This window comes from Homarus americanus, unplaced genomic scaffold (genome assembly GCF_018991925.1).
Source record: "Homarus americanus isolate GMGI-L3 unplaced genomic scaffold, GMGI_Hamer_2.0 scaffold48354, whole genome shotgun sequence".
Classification (NCBI taxonomy): Eukaryota; Metazoa; Arthropoda; class Malacostraca; order Decapoda; family Nephropidae; genus Homarus; species Homarus americanus.
Genome location: NW_024723833.1, coordinates 503,465 through 528,081, shown reverse-complemented (window position 1 = coordinate 528,081; position 24,617 = coordinate 503,465). Strand labels below are relative to the sequence as shown.

The 24,617-nt window shown below is 41.6% G+C and overlaps 1 protein-coding gene across 1 annotated transcript in view; it reads right to left on the bottom strand.

The window, feature by feature from the left end:
* LOC121863713 (cadherin-23-like) overlaps positions 1–24,617 on the bottom strand; it is a 90,469-nt gene that overhangs the window by 65,316 nt on the left and 536 nt on the right. The window contains exon 2 of the mRNA XM_042362454.1: positions 40–153. Within this exon, the coding sequence (XP_042218388.1) occupies positions 40–152 (113 nt within the window). The 5' untranslated portion in view covers position 153. The remainder of the gene's footprint in view (positions 1–39; positions 154–24,617) is intronic.

Sequence of the window (24,617 nt, the reverse complement as noted above, 5' to 3'; positions counted from 1 at the left end):
ATATTCTTTATTTACTTCTCATGAGGTGATACGACTTACCTGAGAGAGAACCTGTCCATGTCACCACCAGGTAAAAACTCAGGAGCTCTGTTGAGTTGCTGCGCCGTGGTCATAGCCGTCAGCATCATCACCACCACCACGCCCACCTCCATTCTGCTGGGCCGAACCACACATCAAACATCACCATAAACAAGAAATTGCAGAATGGCTGTTCAACATTTATTGTCTATGTAGATATTATTTATATAAAAGAGTGGAGGTTGAGAATCTGCCTACTATATTTGTGAGTTAATAATGTGTCAATTTTGTCCGGGATAATGAAAACGAATAACCAATATACCCGTATAGTGTGAGTATCAAAGAAGAATGTTAAAAAAAAATAATTAATGGGTTGAAATATTTGTATACAGTGATTATTATTATTGGTCAATTTAGGATAGTAGCCAGGTTCTCAATTCCGTTATTTTATTGTTTGCAACCACATTACTTAACAAAAATAAGACAGAAGGACTGTGAAGAGCTGCAGAAGGATCTCTGTGGGCTCCAGGAATGGTCGAAGGAATGGCTGCTGAGATTCAATGTCACGAAGTGTAAGAGGATGCACCTGGGGCGTACCAACGGTAAGGAGGCGTACCATATGTCCCAACGGGATGAAGAAAATGTACTAGTTGAGACTGTGTGTGAGAAGGACCTAGGTGTGTATGTTGACAATGAGCTGAAGTTCTCGGGCCATTGTGAGAAGAAGGTAAATCAGGCAAATAAATTATTGGGTCTTATAAGAAGGTCGTTCAGATATCTAGACGGTCCGTCCCTCGTGACGATCTTCAGGAGTGAAGTGCTTCCCCATCTGGAGTACTGTCACCCCATCTGGTCCCCGAGATATGCTAGGGACTGTCAGTTGGTTGAAAATGTTCAAAGGAGGGCCACCAAACTGGTGCCTGCACTTCGGCATCTCAGCTACCCTGAGAGATTGGAGCGCCTGAACTTGCCTAGCTTATACTACAGACGGGCAAGGGGGGACCTAGTTGAGGTTTATAAGCATCTCAGGGGGCACTACTCAGTTGAGTGTCCTTACTTGGAGCTGGCGGACGCTCGCCCCACAAGGGGTCACAGCTCAAGATTGAAGAAGCCGCAAGTCCGGAAAACCGTGAGGGCAAACTTTTTCGGAGTGAGGGTTGTAAACTCTTGGAACAATCTACCAGAGAGTGTTGTGACGGCACCGAGTGTGAGCTCTTTCAAGACCAGACTTGACCAACACTGGAGCGGGTTCAGGTACATTCAGGAGCCGGTGCATGCCCAGTATTTGCCAACAGTGCGTGACAGAGACGTGACCGATCGCCCGGGCGGCTAGCGAGCCGACCTTTTGGTGAAGAATATAAAGGAAAAGAGACGTGACCGATCGCCCAAGCGGCTAACAAGCCGATCAGTGGCGAAGAGGATAAAAGTAAAAAAAAAGTAAAAGTATGACACTTTCTGCGCTGACGAGAAATAACGGAGATATAGGTACACTCGACGCAAAACTCTAAGGTAAGAAAACAATCAACATTAAGGGGGGTTCTGAGGTCAGGTTCTACATGGTTTTTATGGTTAGGTTAGGTTAGGTCCCTCCGTCATCCCTGCCATGGGCATGGGGAGCTTAATTCAAAAACGGGCGGTAAGCGCCAAAAACGAAGGTCAGATTCATTAGAACCATAGGAAAAACTTATTTTTATGGAAAAATCGAAACCTGGCTACTATCATAAATTAACCTTATTATTATTTTATTATCGTGCTCATCATTCTTATAATTTCTATCATTTACTTTATTTAATGCTGTACTCCCACCGTCACGAAATGCAAACAGGCGCAAATAAGATAATAGGTGTTATGAGAAGGACGTTCACATGCCTAGATGGTACGTCTCATAACACTCGTCAAAAGTGAGAAGTGAGATGCTTCCCCGTTTGGAGTACTGTCACCCCGTCTGGTTCCCCAGATAGGCTGTCCTAGAGACTGTCAGTCGACTGAGAATGTTCAATGGAGAGCCACTAGACTGGTGCCTGCACTCCGGTACCTCAGGTAACTGGGTTCTCTCCTCCCTCCACCTTAGCACACCATCTTTTACTTTTACTTTACTTTTATCCTCTTCGCCACTGATCGGCTCGTTAGCCGCCCGGGCGATCGGGCACGTCTCTGTCACGCACTGTTGGCAAATACTGGGCATGCACCGGCTCCTGAATGTACTTGAACCCGCTCCAGTGTTCGTCAAGTCTTGTCTTGAAAGAGCTCACACTCGGTGCCGTCACAACACTCCGAAAAAGTTTGCCCTCACAGTTTTCTAGACTTGCAGCTTCTTCAATCTTGAGCTGTGACCCCTTGTGGGGTGAGCTTCCGCCAGCTCCAAGTTAGGACACTCAACTGAGTAGTGCCCCCTGAGATGCTTATACACCTCAACTAGGTCCCCCCTTGCCCGTCTGTAGTATAAGCTAGGCAAGTTCAGGCGCTCCAATCTCTCAGGGTAGCTGAGGTGCCGAAGTGCAGGCACCAGTCTGGTGGCCCTCCTTAGAACATTTTCAACCAACTGACAGTCCCTAGCATATCTCGGGGACCAGATGGGGTGACAGTACTCCAGATGGGGAAGCACATCACTCCTGAAGATCGTTACGAGGGACGGACCGTCTAGATATCTGAACGACCTTCTTATAAGACCCAATAATTTATTTGCCTGATTTACCTTTTTCTCGCAATGGCCCGAGAACTTCAGCTCATTATCAGCATACACACCTAGGTCCTTCTCACATACAGTCTCGACTAGTGCAGTTTCTTCATCCCGTTGGGACATATGATATGCCTCCTTGCCGTTGGTACGCCCCAGGTGCATTCTCTTACACTTCGTGACATTGAATCTCAGCAGCCATTTCTTCGACCATTCCTGGAACCCACAGAGGTCCTTCTGCAGCTCTTCACAGTCTGCTTGGTTCTTAATTTCCCTAAATAACTTGGCGTCATCGGGAAACATTTGTATGGAGGAGTGTACAACGTCAGGCATGTCATTTATGAAACAAACAAACAACAGCGGGCCCAATACAATGCCCTGTGGTACCCCACTTGTGACAGGTACAGATGACGATTTCATGCCATTAATCACCACACACTGCTTGCGGTCATGTAGAAAGTCTTCTATCCACGCTAGGACATTTCCCCGAATTCCGTACCCTTCCAGTTTGATTTTCAGCCTTTCATGGGGTACACTGTTGAAAGCCTTGGCAAAATCTCGGTAAATATTGTCAATATTACCACCCCGTTCCAGAATATGGGTCCAAATATCCAATACCTTGAGCAATTGTGTTAAGCAGGAGCGCCCCGACATAAAACCGTGCTGGCAATCCTTTACAATGTTGTTTCGTAATAGATGTTCCATTGCGGCATCTCTGATAATACTCTCAAGTACTTTACATATTATGCTGGTCAGGCTCACCGGTCTATAGTTGTTCGTGGTGTGGCGATCGCCCTTCTTGAAGATAGGACTCACATAAGCCACTTTCCATTCACTGGGGACCATTTGTTCATCCAGGCATTTACAAAACAGGATCTTCAGGGGCTCTGCAAGCTCGTTGCACAACTCTCTTAGCACTCTAGGATGCACCATGTCAGGTCTGGGACTCTAATGGACCTTTAGCCTGGGCAGTTTATTTCTAATGCCCTCTTCCGTGAACACAATGTGGGTCAGTGCTGTGTCGAACCGTCTGTCCTCAAACGCAGGAAGGTTAGTTGCATTCTCTCTTGTGAACACCAAAGAAAAGAAGCTGTTCAATGCCTCAGCTTTATCCTGGTCAGAATCTGCGTAACTACCTTCCACCAGCCTCAGGTCTCATACTCCTTGTCACGTGCCTGTGGCGCTCGGGAACTCGCATAGCGTGAGGCATATGTTCACGCCTACATTTCATACAAGCTATTAATAAATTGTTAATTGTACTTATTATATTATTATTGATCTTAGTTACTTAGGTTAATTGTATATTTATGTATGTAATTTATATGCATCATTGTCTTACTCTGTTAAGTCAACTCAAGAGTAATATTAATTAATTATATAAAATATCCAGCAAATGTCCTGAATCACGTGATATGAGACGCTCTCCTCCCCGCGTGGGCACGCTTCCGCAGTAGCGAAAAACCGTGGCATAGGGTAGACGTGTCCATTCGTTCTCTAGCCTTGACCCTTGTCTAGTGCTTTATCCAGTCTTCTGCAATGCCCTAGGGGTATCAGGTATTAGTGACACGTTTAGTTAGGCCTAGGAAGGGATCCTGGTGGTAAGGTATCTCCTGTTTGGTAGGGATAATCATTTTGTAGTGATTGTTGTATATATATATTTCGTATGTCTTGTGTAATATAGTAATGTTAAGTAATATTTGTTTGGTCTAACTCCTTACAGCATATTTTCGCCCTTCCGGCATCACTCTTATTTTATTATACACTTACTTATTCCCTTAAATTCATGTTTGCTAGTCATTACTCCCTTTAGAACATAAATTGAATTAATTAATTATCTTCTCTTTTGTGATTCACTTATTTCAACTGTTCTTACTTTTTCAAGTACATTTAGTTGAGTAGGTTTTTGGTGAGGATAATTATTGCCGTGTTCCCTATTTGTTCCTTTATTTGTTAATAACTTGGGGTAGGATTCACTCCCCAAGTATAAAGGGTAGTGGGATCACGACAAGTGGGGGCCTGTCCGGGAACTAACCACCATTGTTGTGTCATATCAAGTGTTGTTACTCGCCAGGTGTTGTTTCATCGCTAAGTATTTTTGGATGCAAGTTGCTGTGTTCACAGTGTTCATTTATATTGCTCCTGTTATTGCTTAAGCTACTGGTGAGTTAACCCTTATCTTGTGTACCAGGTGTTTGGTTAATCCCTTGCTGTGTTTCACAGTTTATTGCATTTTGATATTATTAATTAGCTAGCTAGTTAGCTTAGCTGCCACGGTTACTTTTTTTTTCGCTACTCGATTTTGAGTTCAACATGTTTGACCTGGAAAGCTTTTTGGCTTCACCTTCAGCCGAAGTACTGAAGGGGCTTACTAAGGCAGAGTGGCAATCCCTCGCTGCTTATTATGAAGTAGAAGGCCGCTCTTCCATGAATAAGGCTAGGTTAGAAGAGGCTGTCCTCAACTACCTTATTGACAATGAAATCATAGCCCAACCGTCGGGAAATTCAGAGGAAATTGTTACACCAAGTAATTTGGCCTTACAAGTTGAACTCAAAAGACTCGAGGTGGAGCTGGAAACTCTCAAACAACGAGGTTTGGCTCAAGGTAGTAATACTTCAACATTCAGTGTAGACAAATGTCTCAACAGTGTTCCTAAATTTAATGAGGAAGAACCAGACAAGTTCTTCTCTCTTTTTGAGAAAATTGCCGGACTTAACAAGTGGCCTGTTTCTCAATGGTCTCAACTTATTTATAGATCTTTCACTGGTAAAGCATAAGATGTGTTTTCTGCCCTCTCTGAGGATCAATGTCGAGACTATGCCCTTGTTAAGTCCGCGGTTTTGAGTGCTTATAAACTTGTTCCTGAAGCCTACCGGCAACAGTTCCGTAACTGCCGGAAGACTGACAAACAAACATTTGTGGAGTTCTTCAGGCAGAAACAGGTCCTTTGTCGGAGGTGGATTGAAAGTGAGTCTGCCCATGTAGAACATGACAAGCTTGTTGAACTAATCCTGCTAGAGGAGGTTAGAAAGTGTATCCCAGGCGACATTCGAGCACACTTGGATCAGAGAGGTATCTGTACCCTGGCTGATGCTGGTCCAGTGGCTGACCATTATTCCTTAACTAATAGAAATGTAAATTCCAGGTCTTATGCTCCCATGTCCCAGTCCTTCACTTCCTTCAAGCGGCCCACACCAACATCTACACCGGGGTCCCTGCCTCTTGTCATACCGACCCGACCCTCAGGTTCTGCATCATCTACCCCGGGTGAGCCCATGGTCCATGGGACAGACGGATCCACTCCTACTGGTGAGAGAAACTCTAGTTGCAGGTACTGTAAGAAGCCAGGACATGTCATCAGCGACTGTCTCAAGTTAAAGAAAAGAAATTCCTCTCACCAAGGATCCCCTGCTCTTCTGGTCAGGGTGGCCGAGCAGTCTGAGAAATTATTGGAGCCCTGTGTCACTGCCCTCAGTCAGACTGTTGCCCTGGATGCTTCCCCCTCTTCTATGATATCAACCTTGGAACCATTTTGTTCTCCTGGTTCCTTAGCTTTGGATCAATTCAGTCAACCCATTTCTGTTAAACTCTTGAGAGACACAGGCTCAGCCTTATCTCTTGTTACTAAAGAAGCTGCTCCATTCCTGGATTCATGCTATACTGGTAGCTGGGTGCTTGTGAACGGTTTGACCGGTGGGTCGCGTATTCCCCTTTGTCAAGTGTACCTGCGGTCATCCATAAAGTCAGGCTATGTCACGTTAGGAGTAGTAGATAGCTTACCTGTAGAAGGGGTCTCTCTATTGATAGGAAATGACCTCGTTGGCGACATGATGTTCCCTAATGTTGTGATCTCATCTTGTCCCACTGCCGAGAATAATACTGTGCAGTTAGAAGTAGACTTTCCAGGGTTGTTCCCTGCGTGTGCTGTGACCCGTAGCATGAGCCGCAGTACAGAAGTAGAAGAGACTAGTGAAGTTGATGAAGTTTCCCTCCAGGACTGTGAGAAGTCCGAGGATAATCTTATCCAGCCGGACCATACTGATCTTGGTCTCAGTGAATTTTTTGAGGATTCCCCACAACCAGATAACCTCCAGAGTAGTTCTGATGGAGATAGAAACCCAGATGTCACTAGTTTTGGTTCCTCTCCCATCACTAGGAGTAAGTTTAATGAGCTACAAGCAGGGGATCCTGAGCTAGTAGGTTTTCTCAATAGGTCAGTTACTGAGACAGAAGCTGAGCAAGAATCAAATTGCTACTACACTAGGTCTGGTGTATTAATGCGGAAGTTCCGTCCCTCCAATCCTCCTGCCAATCACCCTTGGTTAGTTCATCATCAAGTTGTTATTCCCAAACCTTTGCGGCAGGACATACTTAGTATCGCTCATGATGGGGTGGGTGGTCATATAGGAGTTAGGAAGACCTATGCAAAAATTTTATCCCAGTTCTTTTGGCCTAGGATGAAGAAAGGCGTCAGCTCTTACTGTCGCACTTGCCATGATTGTCAGGTAGCGGGGAAACCGAACCCCAGTGTTAAACCATTCCCTCTGCAGCCTATCCCAGTCATTGAAGAGCCCTTTAGTAAGGTGGTCATAGATTGTGTCGGTCCCTTACCTAAGACCCCTCGTGGTCATCAGTTCTTGCTAACCATTATTGATTGTGCAACCCGTTATCCTGAAGCCATTCCCTTGCGCCGCATCACAGCGAAGAATGTTATCAAAGCCTTAACCCATTTCTTCACTCAAGTAGGCCTTCCTACAGTGGTGCAGTCAGATCAGGGTTCCAATTTTACTTCCCGGTTGTTTAATCAGGTAATGCAAACCCTGGGAGTCCGGCAGTTGAGGTCTTCGGCCTATCACCCTCAGTCACAGGGGGTGGTAGAGAGATTTCACCAGACACTAAAACTCATGTTGCGCACCTTCTGTCTGGAGACTGGGAAGGATTGGGACGAGGGAGTTGACCTGCTTTTGTTTGCTGTTCGGGACAGTAAACAAGAGTCGCTAGGATTCTCGCCCTTCCAGCTCGTCTATGGACATGAGGCGCGAGGGCCTCTTAAGGTGTTAAAAGAGTGTTGGTTGAGTGATCAGAGCGCGACGCCCTTAGCTTCATATGTGGTCCAATTCAAGGAGAAGTTGCGTCTGGCTGTAGAACCCAGTCCAACTTAAGGTGTGCTCAGGTGAAAATGAAACTGCATTTTGATAAGGCCCATCAGGCAAAACCTAGAGAATTCCAAGTGGGGAGCAGGTGTTGGCCTTCCTGCCCTTACATGATCACCCTTTTAAATCCAAATACAGTGGTCCATATGAAGTACTAGAAAAACAGGGGTCCGTGAATTATGTGATTAGCACCCCTGAACGGCGTAAGAAAAAACGCCTTATCCATGTCAATCTTTTAAAGTCATATCATGTTCGTAACGAAACCCTGGGAAAAGCAGTTGCTTGTGTTGATCAATCCTTGCCAAATTGTATCATTGTGCCAGAGTGTAAGGATGATAAAGATCAGTGTTTTTCTGAAATAATGAATGGGTCTAGTGTAAAAGTTGAAAACTCGACTATCTTGGAGGACCCCAGTGCTAAGTTGTGCCATCTCTCTAGTGACCAAGCCAATAATATAAAGTCTCTATTACAGGAGTATCTTATTATAGTTGGTGATTACCCACTCTCTTGTTCAGTGCTGGAGCATGACGTTGAGACCAGGGGAGCCAAGCCAATCCGACAGCGTCCCTACCGTCTTAATGCCTTCAAGCGGGAGTGTGTGCGAGCCGAGGTACAGCGTCTTCAAGAGCTAGGCCTCGTCGAACCCAGCATCAGTCCATGGGCATCCCCTGTTGTTCTAGTTCCAAAGCCGAATGGGTCAATGCGGCTGTGTGTGGATTATCGCAAGGTGAATGCTGTCACTGAACCCGATGGTTATCCCTTGCCACGCATCGACGACGTGATCGACGATCTTGGACAGGCAAGGTACGTGACCAAGTTGGATCTCCTCCAGGGCTACTACCAGATAAGACTGACTGAACGCTCCAGGGCCATCTCTGCTTTTGTCACTCCTGAGGGGTTGTACCAATTCACAGTCCTTCCGTTTGGTATGCGGAACGCCCCTGCAACCTTTCAACGCCTCATGAATTTCATCACGTCTGGTCTGGAAGGTGTCCGCTGTTACCTAGACGACCTCATCGTCTTCAGCAGTTCCTGGGAAGATCACATGAGTCGTCTACAAGCCCTCTTCTCCGTACTGGCTGCAAGCAAGCTGACGGTGAACCTCGTCAAAACTGAGTTCGGCCATGCCCACGTCACTTTCTTGGGGCATGTGGTCGGACAAGGGGAAGTCCAGCCTATAGCAGCCAAAATTGAGGCAATTCAACAGTATCCAGTGCCAGGCGATAAGAAGAGTGTGATGAGGTTGCTGGGTATGGCGGGGTACTACCGCCGTTTTTGTCCAAACTTCTCCTCCGTTGCCTCTCCCATGACTGACCTGCTGAGTGGCAAGAAAACCTTCAAGTGGACTACGGCTTGCCAGGAATCTTTTGAGAATCTTAAATCCCTGCTGGCAAATGCTCCTGTACTACTTGCACCTGACCTCCAGAAACAGTTCACTCTCCATGTCGACGCCAGTGAAATTGGCGCCGGTGCTGTGCTTCTGCAAGAGGGTGAGAGTGATCAAGTGCTTCATCCGCTGTGCTATTTTTCTAGAAAATTTAACAAATATCAAAGAAACTATGCCACCATTGAAAAGGAGGCTTTATCACTGATCATGGCACTAGAAAACTTCAAAGTATATATTGGCAGCACTGCTTATCCCATTCAAGTGTTCACTGATCATAACCCACTTACTTTTGTTGACAAGATGAAACATACCAACCAAAGACTTTTGAGGTGGGCTCTATCACTTCAGCCCTATAACTTGAACATTTCCCATATCCGCGGAAAAGAGAACGTGTTGGCTGATGCACTTTCTCGAGTCTGATTATTTAGTAACTATGTCTATATGCAAATTATTTTTTTGTTTTATTGTCATTGAGTACCTTGTGTTTATATTATGAATTATTTTGCTTCATATTGATTTAAACTGATTGTGTTAGTTATTACTTTCACTGTGTAGCTGTATATCCATTTTCGCTTCCAGTTAGTTGTAAGCTCACTTTTTTGGGGGAGGTGTCACGTGCCTGTGGCGCTCGGGAACTCGCATAGCGTGAGGCATATGTTCACGCCTACATTTCATACAAGCTATTAATAAATTGTTAATTGTACTTATTGTATTATTATTGATCTTAGTTACTTAGGTTAATTGTATATTTATGTATGTAATTTATATGCATCATTGTCTTACTCTGTTAAGTCAACTCAAGAGTAATATTAATTAATTTTATAAAATATCCAGCAAATGTCCTGAATCACGTGATATGAGACACTCTCCTCCCCGCGTGGGCACGCTTCCGCAGTAGCGACAAACCATGGCATAGGGTAGACGTGTCCATTCGTTCTCTAACCTTGACCCTTGTCTAGTGCTTTATCCAGTCTTCTGCAATGCCCTAGGGGTATCAGGAATTAGTGACACGTTTAGTTAGGCCTAGGAAGGGATCCTGGTGGTAAGGTATCTCCTGTTTGGTAGGGATAATCATTTTGTAGTGATTGTTGTATATATATATTTCGTATGTCTTGTGTAATATAGTAATGTTAAGTAATATTTGTTTGGTCTAACTCCTTACAGCATATTTTCACCCTTCCGGCATCACTCTTATTTTATTATACACTTACTTATTCCCTTAAATTCATGTTTGCTAGTCATTACTCCCTTTAGAACATAAATTGAATTAATTAATTATCTTCCCTTTTGTGATTCACTTATTTCAACTGTTCTTACTTTTTCAAGTACATTTAGTTGAGTAGGTTTTTGGTGAGGATAATTATTGCCGTGTTCCCTATTTGTTCCTTTATTTGTTAATAACTTGGGGTAGGATTCACTCCCCAAGTATAAAGGGTAGTGGGATCACGACACTCCTACTTGCGTTTTCAATTTCGACTTTGCATAGCGGTAAAACGCCTTTGGGTTTGACTTGACCTCGCTTGCAACCAGCCTCTGGAACTCCTTTTCAGCCCTTCTACACTCTATCTTTGCTTGGTTTCTGGCTCTTGCATACATCCTCCTGTCTTGCTCATCATTTGATCCAACCCACGTCTTGAATTTCTGGGTTTTCTTCTTAATTTTGTCGACCGCCGCATAGTTCATGTGTAGGGATCCCCTCGTATTCCTAGAAGCACTAGGTTTGGTCTTGGGTATATATTTATCGACCAAATGGGTCACTTTACTAGTTTTGATATTCAGCGTAGTGTCTGCATTCTTGTACCTTAATGAGTCAGGCCAGTTGATACCCCTCATCTCTTCCCTCATCCCATTGTAATTTCCCTTGTAATATTTGCACCTTGGCCTGGCGTTATCCTGAACTAGGTAACAGTTAAATCTGAATGACAACACTATATGGTGACTGGTGCCAACTGGGGCAAGGTGTTCCAGTTTGGCCACCATACCCTCCGCGTTTGTTATGATGAGGTCAAGTGGCTTGGGTGTTTGCTCCCCCTCTGTAATGTGTCGGGTCTCTAACACGTTGGAACAAAAAATTATCTCTCGGAGTTTCTACAAAAAGAGTAGCAGGGTTATTCAAATCATTCGGGGTGGACTCGTTTCTCCAGTCGATGTCGCCATAGTTAAAGTCCCCCATGATAAGGAGGTGGCTAGGGTTGACCATCGCCGCATTGTTTATTAGGGTTCTTAAGTTCCTTTGATTTAGTGTGCCACAGTTTGGGGATTTGTAGATACACCCGACGATAAGTAAGTCCCCTCCCTTTAATTTAATATTACACCACTGGGACTCTTCAAAAACATCCTCTCCCTGTACCCTCGCCTGGCTGGCTCTAAGGTCTTGCCTAGCATAGATAACCACACCCCTCTTGCAAGTTTCTTGAGAAAGGTTCGTAAATGAGTCATATCCAGCAATACTGAACTCACATTCCTCTGGGTCGATTCTCCTGTTCTTGTACAACAGTTCTACAACACCTACAATATCTGGTTGGTGTACTCTTAGTAGTGTTTCAAACTCCTCTCTCTTATCAAGGAACGTGTCAGTATTAGTGTACATGACATTCAAGCCAGAATTTGTTCTCGGTAACGTCTCTGCTCTTAGTAATAAACCCGCTCCCCCCACATTCTCAGAAGCTGCAGCATTTGCTAAGTACACTGTATTTTGCAGGGTGTGGTTAGAAATGTCATTGTTTACAAGGCGCTCGCCCCCTCCTGTCCAGTAGGCTGAGCTGGTGCCACCTCCCGGGTGGGGGATTGAGTGGGTGGAGGGTGCACAGCTGCCCCCTGGCCCTGTGTCGGCACACTTGTTTCCACTACCCTCCCCCTGAGCATAACCCATGTACACCTGTCCCCGTTCCTCCTTGACTCCTCCCTCTTCTACTTCAAGTCCTGCAGGACCTTCTTGTGCTGTTCCCTCTGCATTACCGTTCAATCTGGGTGAATGAATACATCCCGAAATGCCTCGCTCCTTGCTAAGTTTTTTGCCTGCCGAATAACCTGCCATTACCTAACCCTTGAGAAGATGGCTGACGTATCACTTTTTTCTCATGCAATATTCTAAATATCCATTTTCTACACATTCATTTCTACTTTATAAAATCCATAATTTTATTTTTCTTTGTCAGCTAAGTTGTGTTCAACACAATACTTGCATATACCCCTCTTTTACACACTCCTTCCTACCTCACAGGAAGTGAGTCCATTCTCCTGTATATTGCGACAATAATTACAAGTTTTCCAGTCATGCTGCGAAGTCAGTAGATATTATTCTCAGCCATATATTATTCTTCAAACATTCTACGCAGACGACAAACACAGATGCTGTTACAATACACAGCTACAAAGACATATTAACAGGGTAATTGAGGAACAAGAGCATTACTACACGTACAGTACCGGAATTTTACCTTGGTAACAGCTAAACAACAGTGAAGAAGTACAACATTTTCACAATGGCACAGCTAAGCAATGGTACAGAAATATCAATGTAAGAAAACAAACACTAACCAGGACCGATGTACGATAGCAGGTCACATCATCTTGTAAAATAGAAAGCAAATGCACATAAAAATTTCACTGATGTCAAAATTGCCCACTAATTGGGCATCTCCAAGAGTAATTAGCTGTGATGAGATTAACCTCCCATGCCAGATACAAGCGATAATCATCAATAAATTGCGAAGCGTCCCTGGTGGGGTAGTTAAACTATGACCTCAGTAACCTCGCCATCCCAGGCCCCACACTACTCAACTCTGACCTCTATAAACATACATTATTATACGTTAGCTGGCGTCTTTCAGTTCTCACTTGCTGTTAATGTGGCAATTACCAGAAAATATATTATGTGTATGGATTAAGAAAGTAAGAAAAAGATATAAATGTATTTAAATGGTCTATTATTTGTACAATACAGTATAAGACTTATTGTCATCGACGATTGCGTGAAAATGTTTGAGCGTTCCTTCAATAAACTCCCAAAATTTGAACAGCCAACGGAGCTGTACATGTTCGAAGAGCTGTGTACTACAGGTCCTACAAATGTTGTAATGTATTGTTTACTGCTTGTAATGGTCACCTCATCTGATGTACAATCTTTGGGGTAAAACTATATCTCTGTGTCATCAGCGGTGAGAGAGAGAGAGCATCATTGACAAGCGTTTCCCACCCAGGTACTTTCTCCTACTGATTCTCCCTGAGAGTCGACAGACGTGACCGGTGGGAATATTTAAAAAATCAAGACGGTGGGTTGGCGCGTGCATCCCATTTTTTACAACAATCCTATTACTACTACTTAGCTGTCACTCAGAATCGAGAATGACGATCATCCAGCTATGAGACAATGATATGAGTTATTGAGCATGTCACCTTCATTGGAGTTTTAAGGTAACTAAAAAGGCCGATACGGGACCGGCAGGGTCTTTCACAGATATTGCACATGTGGGTGACTCCATCTAGTGCGGGAGGGGCGGCGGCAGCGTCATTCCGCCGTTGGCGTTTAACTCTTGTCTGCCTCGGTTTGCAGTCAGACTAATTTGAAAGTATTTACACCTTCTTGTGTAGTGCTCCTCCAAGCATTATGGTGTGGAGTAATCGTCTCCCAGGTGAGGGGGTCGATTTAACACTTTTTTTTCAGGTTTGTCTTAAGACTATCCTTATACCTTTTCAGTTGCCCACCAGAGTTGCGTTTACTATTCGTTAGGTGACTGTAAAGTACAGTAGCTGCTTTGGCAGTCTACTGTCGTCCATGCGGGTAACATGGCCAGTCCAACATAGTTGTTCATAGAAAATGGTAGCCTCGATGCTCCTACAGTTAATGTCACCGAGAATACTGGCATTTGTTCTCTTGTCTTCCCAGCGAACTTGGAGGATGGAATGCAGACTACGTTGGTGAAAGTTTTCAAGTGCCTTGGGGTGCCTCCTGTATGTGACCCATGTCTTTCTGCCATATAGCAGGGTGGGGAGGACCACTGCTTGATATACAGCTCCCTACAGCTGAAGACACTGGTATGGAGTCTGCCAAAGGCTTAAAATGCACTTGTGATCCGATGCTAAATCTCTTCATCGATGTCTGCGGTGGTGGACAGGTGGGAGCCGAGATACCAAAAGTGGGTAACATTAGAGAGAGAGTATTACCGTTAAGCTGGATGGATGGTGGTGTGACTGAACCAGGGGCAGGCCAAAAGAAAATCTGAGTCTTAAATACATTCACCACAAGGCCGAAGTGTGCATTTGCATCTTTTTATTGATTTTACTGTGTATGGCTTGTATGTGGTTTCTCCAGTTAAGTTTCTCATCAACAATAACTTCTCCTCCCCCATCACCTGCTCTGTCATCTGATTCAAATGACTCCCTCCCCCAGTAACCCTCCACCTCTCCATCACCACCAGTTCCCGCACGCACACCATCCCACCCATCATTTAACGTAAGTGTTAGAACAAATTGTCATTATTTTTTTTCTTACTACAGTAGTGTATTATTAGGTTTGTTTTTAATATAGTTATTATTATTATTATTATTATTGTATTATTGTTATTATATTACTGTAAATAAAACATATTGAAGGAAATAGATGAACAATTACAGTTTTTATAGGGAGCGTTTTCCCTAACCCCTGCCATTTCCTTTATTTATTATAGATAATTAAGTTTGATTTGCATGCTTTTTGTATTTACACGGCCATTCTCATGAATGTAACTACCATGTAAATCGAGAGATGGTTATACAGTAATTGTCATCCCTAAAGAGACGTGACCGATCGCCCAAGCGGCTAACAAGCCGATCAGTGGCGAAGATGATAAAAGTAAAAAAAAAAGTGAAGTCTGAACCAGTCAATTTGAAGCTTGGTAAGCTTGTCTGTTGGTCCAGCTTTCCAAGACTCCTTTTATTTTGACCCTTTTTTTATGGATTATATGGAGACAAGATCAAACAATCCACTATCTGAACAATTTGAGCTGCCGTTCAGCCATTATGATGAAAGTTGTCAAAATATTCTCTGCTACAGACCCTACAAAACGATACGTTTCCTTATAGAGATCAGAGGTCACCAAAACTGCCCAGTACTGAATTCAGTTTTTGGATTTTATTGTTGTTTTCTGCGCCTCGAGTCGATGACGTTAATAATCCACTAGTGAGAGACATTAGTGAGCTCACTACCAGGGCCGGATTCAGGAGTGGGCAAAGTGGGCAGCTGCCCAGGGGCCTCCACATATTACAATATTTTATTTATTTGTTTATTCATTTGGATTATTTTTATTTTCATTCTTTAAAATTCATGTTTATCTATTCCATCACGTAAAACTATGTTCAGCAAGAAGAGTGATAGAAATTAGGCTAGCTATACCTGGTTTTCCTATGAATGGTATATTTTTAATGAACGCTATTGTTTGTGTTGCTAATAATATATTTAGAATTCCACAAACATATATTGATTAAAAATGAACTACATGGAATAACGAAATTGAGATTAAAAAACAAAACAAATAAAATATTTTTTTCATTATCACTTCCATTACGAATGCCATCAGGGCGCTGTGTTCTATTTTCCTCAATATAACTGCATATGGCTTCAAAATTCTCCAAAGAAGTGTTCAAATTTCAAAATTTTCCCGGGGGGCTTACAGCTCCCCCCGGAACTCCCAGATGTTTAGGTTCACTTCACTCGCCACCCCACCCTCTTGGGTAGTTATAATGAGGGGGGCCTCCACAAAGAGGCTGCCCATGGGCCTCCACAGGTCTAAATCCGGCACTGCTCACTACAACCTTCACGGGAGAAATCTGTTCCGACTAATTACCCAAATGTACCCAAATGTAGCCGCAATGAAGTCAAATAATGGTCCTACATGAATAAATCTGACTGCCAATCACTTCTCGACTAGTATTTGGTGTCACGAAGTCACAAAAAATTGGTAAACTTAATTTAATCTGAGTTAATAGATCGAGTGCATGTACCTAACCTAACCTAACACAACTCGGATTAAATTAAGTTTACCAATTTTTTGTGACATTATGACACCAAATAATAATCGAGAAGTGATTCACATCCCGATTTACGCTTGTAGGACCATCATTTGACATCATTGTGGCTACATTTGGGTTCATTTGGGTAATTACTCGCTCCCTCGGTACAAGCACGAGATCTATTAACTCAGTTTAAATTAAGTTTTCCAATTTTTTGTGACTTTGTGACACCAAATACTAGTCGAGAAGTGATTGGCAGTTCGATTTATTCATGTAGGACCATTATTTGACTTCATTGCGGCTACATTTGGGTACATTTGGGTAATTAGTCGGACCGGGAGAAATCCTCTCTGCTAATTCAATTTTTCAATTTCAATTGTTTATTCCTTGATAGAGGAAGCGGGATCCTAGTGCTGTCACTAGGTACCCCTGAACAATGACACCAGAAGCATCTGGCAAGTGTGACAAGTATATACAGTATAAATATTATAAAGGGGCTTACTAAAGCCTAAGGAAGGAAGGATATTCCTTTAACACAGAATCAATATTATTTACAAAATATCTGGCCAGTATGGGGAGGATCATCGTGTCTCCGTCAGGGGGTCGTGGAGTGGTGGTCCAGCAGGCGTCACGGAAGCGTTGTATGTGGGGACATCTTAGGGGGTGGTGGATAAGGGTGCTGCTGTCGGGTCTTCTACATAATGCACAAGAGCGTTGCTCAGGGGATGCGGGGATACCAATCTCCCAAGCAAAGTCATACCCAATGATGATACGTCTCCGCTAATAATATCAAAATGGCGTGACACATGCGGACACTCTCCAATGAGCTTTACATCTCCCATAACTCCTATAAACTTAAACAAATAACATTAATAATGAAATAGGAATAATAAATAAAGAAATAAAATAATAAATATTTTTTCCGTGGTATAATAAAATGTTGCAACTGAGAAACACCCTCTGGCCTGAGTGTAGAACTTAACTCAAGGTATAAACCTAACCTGGCGATTCTTTGTGTCTTTTCCCGTTTCTTTACTGGTTTATACCTTAGATGATATTTTTCACTAATAACATTTTTACATTGAAGATTCACTTGAAATTTATGAATCTCCATCATCGAAACTCATTTACTATAAATATGAGGGCAAGTAACGTGATACTAGGATGCAGGTGTAACAAAGCAAGTTTCAAGGTGTGTCATCTTAGTCCAGGGCCTGTTTTTCTGCTGGGTACACATCGCCTTAGGTTTCACCCGAGTCGTGTGGAAACAATGTGTCATTTTAGGTAGGAGGTCTAATGTTTGGATAGTCCTCACAATTGTCACCTTCATTGCAGTTACGCAAGTCACATGATCAGCTACAAGCAAGAACTGATAATTCCTGACACAAGATTTTCTTATCAGAAAATTATTTGATAAATTAATAAAAGATATCGTCCAAGTCGGGCTAGAGTATCCATTTATCCATTTATATTTTTATTTATTAATTTAGACGAAAGAACCTCCCGACAGAAGTACAATACCGGAAGGTATCAGTGACCTCTCTCAGTAATCTTCCCAACAAGTGGGGAAGTATGCGTAAGGTTTACTTTTCAGGAAATGACGACACACATTCCCAAGTAGTTAACGTATAAACTCTGGATTGTCCCCACACACAGCTAAACAGCTCAACACTCTCCGTGTGTTGGAGTCAATAAAACTAACATCTGGTATCTGTAAAACTTCACATTTCTTCGGCATCTGTTAAGAACCATTGCAGTCAAGGAAAGCCGGAAAAAACAACAAATACCTAAAGGAGATTAACGGACAGAGAGAGGCGTAGATAAGTGTTTATCCCGTCCATAAAAAACATACAGAATTGGGACCAGATTCTCAGATATTTCTACAGTATGTCAAGGTAGATATTGTGAATGTACGAGTATCTAAGCATGCTTATTGCTACAGCACAAAAAAATTTACCTAATATTCTGTCGAAATTGAGCTGGCACTTCAAGAGATGATTAGAGAAACACTGGGCAGATCAAGAAAACGTGTAAAATCGTGGAACACCGGATATATGTAGTAGAGCCACTAGTCCACATGATTTAGTATCGATTATCGTCACATAAATGGGTGGAAGTCTGGACACACAGGCCTGAATGCACGTAAGTAGGAAAGTGACTGAGTGTATCCCGTGAGCGGTGTTGAGTCCCACAGACCACCGTTAGCCACAGCACCACGGGCTTAGGTTACCACTAACCTTTAATGACTGGGTGGAGGTTGTGGTCCACCAGTACGTATGTATGTCATCGTCTGGTTCTGAACACTGTTGTCTGCCCAAAACTCCGGGTGCTCACTCTGTTCTATCAGTAAATGTCATATGGCCAAAACTTCATGTCCTCGCATATTGCCACCCTGTTCCAGAATTTAGGTCCAAACCAGGGGCGTCATTTCAGATTTTGCTTGGGGGGGACACCATTACATGCAAAGAGTAGGGGTCAAAATCCTGCTCCACCGAGGTGCCGCCGGGTGGTGCTATATAACAGACGGAACACGCTCCAACACGTTTTATATTTTCAATTTTCATCTGCCCAGTGTGGACCGTGTGGCTGCTAGCAATATGACTTACTTCCTTGCTGCTACTCAGTTTATAAATGAGAGGCAGTGGGATCGATGAAAATGGATGAATACTTATCATTTTGTTTAATTATGCACAGTAAAAATACCATTGAGATGTTCTCACCAAATTCAAATTCGTTTATATGAAAAAGGAATATAATGAAAATTTTCCTTGGCGAGCAAGACAGCCCTTGGGAGGGGTAAGCCAGGTCTAGGGGGCAAGTGCCCCCCCCCCCACAATGACGCCCCTGGTCCAAACATCCAGTACCTTGAGTAATTGTGTTTAGCCGGAGCGTCCCGGCATAAAACCATGCTTGCAATTCTTTACCTGATTTTTTCGTAGTAGATGTTCCATCGTGGCATCCATTATAATGCTCTCAAGCTGGTCAGGCTCACTGGTCTATAGTTATTCGTGGAGTGTCGATCATCTTTCTTGAATATAGGACTCACATAAGCCATTTTCCAATCACTGGGGACCTTTTGCTCATCCAGGCATTTACAGAACAGGCTCTTCAGGGGCTCAGCAAGCTCGTTATACAAGTCTCTTAGTACTTTGGGATGTAGCATGTCAGGGCCAGACTCTTATGGTTCATAAGCTTTGACAGTTTATTTCTTATACCCTCTTCTGAGAATACAATGTGGGTCAGTGCTGTGTCAAATCGTCTGTCCCCAAACGTAGGAAGATTGTTCGCATCCTTTCTTGTGAACACCGAGGAAAAGAATCTGTACAACTTTCAACACCTCCACCCAAATTCCCCATGTTAAGGCTATTCTAACTAAACTGCACGGGCTTATTTCAAGTAATATTCCACAGCCAGCCTTTCTGAAAATTAGAATCGTAGTACATTCTGTTTTATTTTTCGTGAACACCACCAATCCCATCTTTTATAAGTTCAGTTTTTAGATAGAATTTGCTGTCCTTATCCTCCTTTCCTTTATCCTCTTTGCCACTGATCGGCTCGTTAGCTGCTTGGGCGGTCGGTCATGTCTCTGTTACGCCGCACTGTTGCCAAGTACTGGGCATGCACCGGCTCCTGAATGTATCTGAACCTGCTCCATTGTTGGTCCAGTCTGGTCTTGAAACAGCTCACACTCGGTGCCGTCACAACACTCTCTGGCAGGTTGTTCCAAGAGTTCACAATTCTGACTCTGAAAAAGTTCTCCCTCACATTTTTCACGACTTGGGGCTTCTTCAACCTTGAGCTGTGACCCCTTGTGGGGCGGGTGTCTGCCAGCTCCAGGTATGGACACTAGACTGAGTAGTGCCCTTTGAGATATTTATACACCTCAATTAGGTCACCCCTTGCCCGTCTAGGAGCACATGAGTTTCTGCATTGAAATGATAATAAGATATGAAGACAGTTTGTAAATAATTATGCTAAGTATACAAATGCATATGTATGTGGATGTAACTATGCATTTCCGTTTATATTACATACATAGTACATACATACATACACACACACGCACACACACACACACGCACACACACACACACACATATATATATATATATATATATATATATATATATATATATATATATATATATATATATATATATATATATATAAACAAGACAAATAAATGAAACTAAGTTTGGATGCACAGAGACAAGATAGGCTGAAAGCGATACTACAGAAGCTTATAGGGAAATCTTCAAATATCAATGACTGGTTATATCCTGAATTCGAGTCAAATAACTCAATGAAACAGATAAGCGAGAACTAAACACTGAAAAAATCTGTGTTAATATTACACCTTGTGACATTTGGCAACAGGCAGCTAGTACTGGAAAGTGACCGTGGGACAGCACCTACAAACTGGATGACCTCCACTCTCACGGACTGACCCGGTTTCAAATACACAAACACACACTGAATAAAAAGCCTCCGTTACACTAGGATTCAGTTTGACATTCAATTCACTCGACTGCCATAATTTCGGCAACCATGCAGTTAGATACACATTTCACTCGGCAGGTCCCTAAATATGAGTTTTCTGTTGTGGGTGACAGTGGTAAAAGCTCTTGTAATAGGAGAAACTCAGACGTAACCTACCAAAACTAAACCTAACATAACCAAGACTAGCTTAATCTAACCCAGCACACAATTTGACCTAAGCTAAGTTAACCTATCCAGCTACCCTAAAGTTAATTCCACCCTATCCTTACTCTAATTTAAACTTTACGAATCTAAGTAAACCGAACTTAGTTTAAGATAACTTAACCTAACCCCTGACCTAACCAAGTAAAACTTAAGCATTAACCTAATCCCAAACTTAGCCTAAACTACCTACAGGTTATACGGACTTATAAAATTTAAGCTGGTGGGAAACTGTCCTGTCGGGAAGCTAGCTCCGCCTAGTCTCTCCAAGACGCGCTCTCTCTCTACACAGTGTTATAAACTGCCCCCTGGAGATATAGGTATGTATTTTCTCTCGCTTTCTATACTTTGCGTATCTCACAAATAGGCACAAATTTATATAGGCTACACGAAAAACAACCAAATAACATCTCTTGGTTTAAGCTTACCCAAACATAAAAACAATATGCATGTACAGTATATATATATATATATATATATATATATATATATATATATATATATATATATATATATATATATATATATATATATATATATATATATATATATATATGTGTGTGTGTGTGTGTGTGTGTGTGTGTGTGTGTGTGTGATTTAAAATTAGAACGGAAACAAGCAAAAAATGGTAATCTAAAATGACCTATATCAGCTTGGACATTAGCAGGTGCCAAAGTTTGAAACATAAACCTCGCCTGATTTAACCTAAACATTAAAACTGCCAACGCATGAACAATGACAAGATATTTTTACCCTTTCATTTCAATATGCATTCTGTACGCAGTTTAGCGACTTTGTGTAAATCATTAATGGTACACATTTAACCGAATACTGTGCATATATAATTCGTTGTTTATAGATTTATTTGTCATCTCTATGTACAGTGTTATACAAAATTGTTGATTTTATAATGCATTATGGGAGATAAAACTGCGTGTTTAGTGTGTATGTTTCTTTTCGTGTCTTTGGTGAAGAAAAGCTGTGTTGTGAGGCCTAAAAGCGTTAAAACGGTTCTCAGTCACCAGACTTCTATCATGTCTTTGGACCCCACGAACCATGCGTGACCTGCTAAGACGGAAGTCAATAGCCGCCACTCACCACTGTCCAGCCCAAGGGGCAAATATGTCAGTACAGTGTACTGCAATGTATGTCATGATACTACAAGCGCCTTGGTTTGTACGTATATCAGTGTTGATTGATCTGAATAGTTTGTTTTCCAGACAAAAATATTTATAAACCTGATTATTAGGGTACGGTATATCCATCAGATTCAAGACTGGTACTGTATATGTATATTATATCCATTGATACAATTATGAAGGTCATTTAGGTCCACATATTTAAAGTTTACTCTTCAACTTATTAAATAATCAACAGATTATAGGATACGTACGTGAATACTCAGTTTTACCTGTAAAGTGGAAAATTTCAGTTCACGTATACAAAGTTTACGTGTTAAAAGATTGTTCAGTATGTCTAAAGTTTAACGCCGAGCAACACACTCAGCGGAATTAATCCCAAATTTAAGGTTATGTAATTAAATGAAACCTACACATGCCTTAGTGTGAAAGTGTGTATAAAGTTTAATTTCGTCCGTGAGAGAACTGAGAGCAACAGGGTAGCCTTGTACCGTTACTTAGGTAAGGCTCTCCAGGGTCAACCCGTTAACTGATTTGAGCACAGTTCCGTGGTTTAAACAAAAACTAACCAACGTTCTAACGGCTAGTTGGTTTTAATTCAATGCACAAAAGGAACACACATTCGTTCTCAGCTCTCTCAATAAGTAATAAGTCTCAAATAAAAGGAAAGCTGTAGGGTAAAAATATGAATTTGTTGATATAAAAATATGCCAATAGTGTACAGTATATAATTATCGCCGGCACATCGAAATTACAATGGGTCAATTAATACACAAACAATAGTCAGTGGTCGCTACCACTCTCAATAGGCTTAAACTTACCCAAACATAAAAACAAGCCAAAACAATATTGAAAAGCAATCGGCGGTCTGTACAACCGAGAGAAATATTCAGATACAATTTGATTTGAAACAAATATACAAACAAGGAAAAGAGTCCCCTGTGTTCGCAAAACACGACACAATTTTATATAATCAACATTAATCAAACAACAGTTAAAGAACACCAGGGAGAGTTCCGTGGAAAAAAATCACTACGGGGGTATAGCATATCGAATGACAAAATAATTGAGGCGATGCAAGTTTAATTATACTGTAATCAGAAGAACAAAAAGTACACTATAGTAAGAGCATTTATTTCTTTTTTCATTTATTTACTCTAAGTTGAAAATTTCATTGAACCTTACAATGCCACACAATATTTGGCTTTGTATCAGGGGCATTTGAAAGTTTTACAATTGTTACAACTAGTGCACACGAGCTAGAAAGTAGAGTAATTACCGTATTAAATATAGACTTGGTACTTGAGGTAATAAGGCATTCAGTACATACAATACTTTGTAAGTGGAGCAATTAAACCACCAGTATGATATGCAAAGTAGTACACATATCAGTCATTATGAACTAGTTTTCATTAGTAGTTTCAGTTAAACTGGTGAAGGAATGGGGTCTCAGACCACCTGATTATTCTGAATAGTGAAGTTCACTTCATGTTTAACAGGTTATGTGTCATCAGGAGAATAAGAACTTGACTGTTCATAAGATGTACTCGTATATTTGGTTAGACTTCACTCTTCAAACTGTTGGTTGGGTAAAACTATGGCTTGGCTGACGATCAGAATAAGAAGTACAGTATTTAAACTGCCCCCCCCCCTACCTCCTTACACATACAGTATGTGTACGAGGGGCTGGGATTATCAGTTTAAGGAATAACTACGAAATAGCGATAAATTATAAATGTAATTTTTTCGTGAAAATACGAGGACGATCATTTAGATAATCATACATACTATAAATTAATAAAAAATAACATAACCCAGCCTTATATTACCTAATCTAGGTATATTTTGGTTATGTTATGACAACTTAAATGAAACAGCATCTTTCACCATATGCGAACTAATTTACATCAAGGCATAGTCATAAAAACTAAAAGTTATCCTTATTTGGCAAGAACTTTACTTGCATTTTAAAGTTGAATAAAACGATTATCAGTGAAAATGAATAAGTAAATTATATAAATGGCGACCCAAATTTATTGGAAATGCCTAGTTTGTTAAAGTGTTGGGGCGGAATGGATCCTTATCTGACAGCGTTGAAGTCTACAACTCATATCCTTGACATCAGTATATATATATATATATATATATATATATATATATATATATATATATATATATATATATATATATATATATATATATATATATATATATATATATATATATACAGGTATATATATGAATTACACGAAAGCGCATGGGAATTTCGTGTTTGCTTGTTTCCTTGTGGTTATCAGCATATAAATATATGTATATATACAGTATATATAATGTGTGTGTAAGCTGTTATTTTTAATTCGTTATAAAACAAATGAATAAATGTACACTGTAACAGTATAATATGTACTCAGAATTCATCTTATTATCACCAACAATGATCTAATGGGATACGTAAACCTTGAAACTTCCATTTAATGCTGCGGTATTTTTGGTAACCTTTGATAAAAAAGATCCTTCTCGCTTGTCTTGAGTTATTGGGTGTGGTCACGCTCCT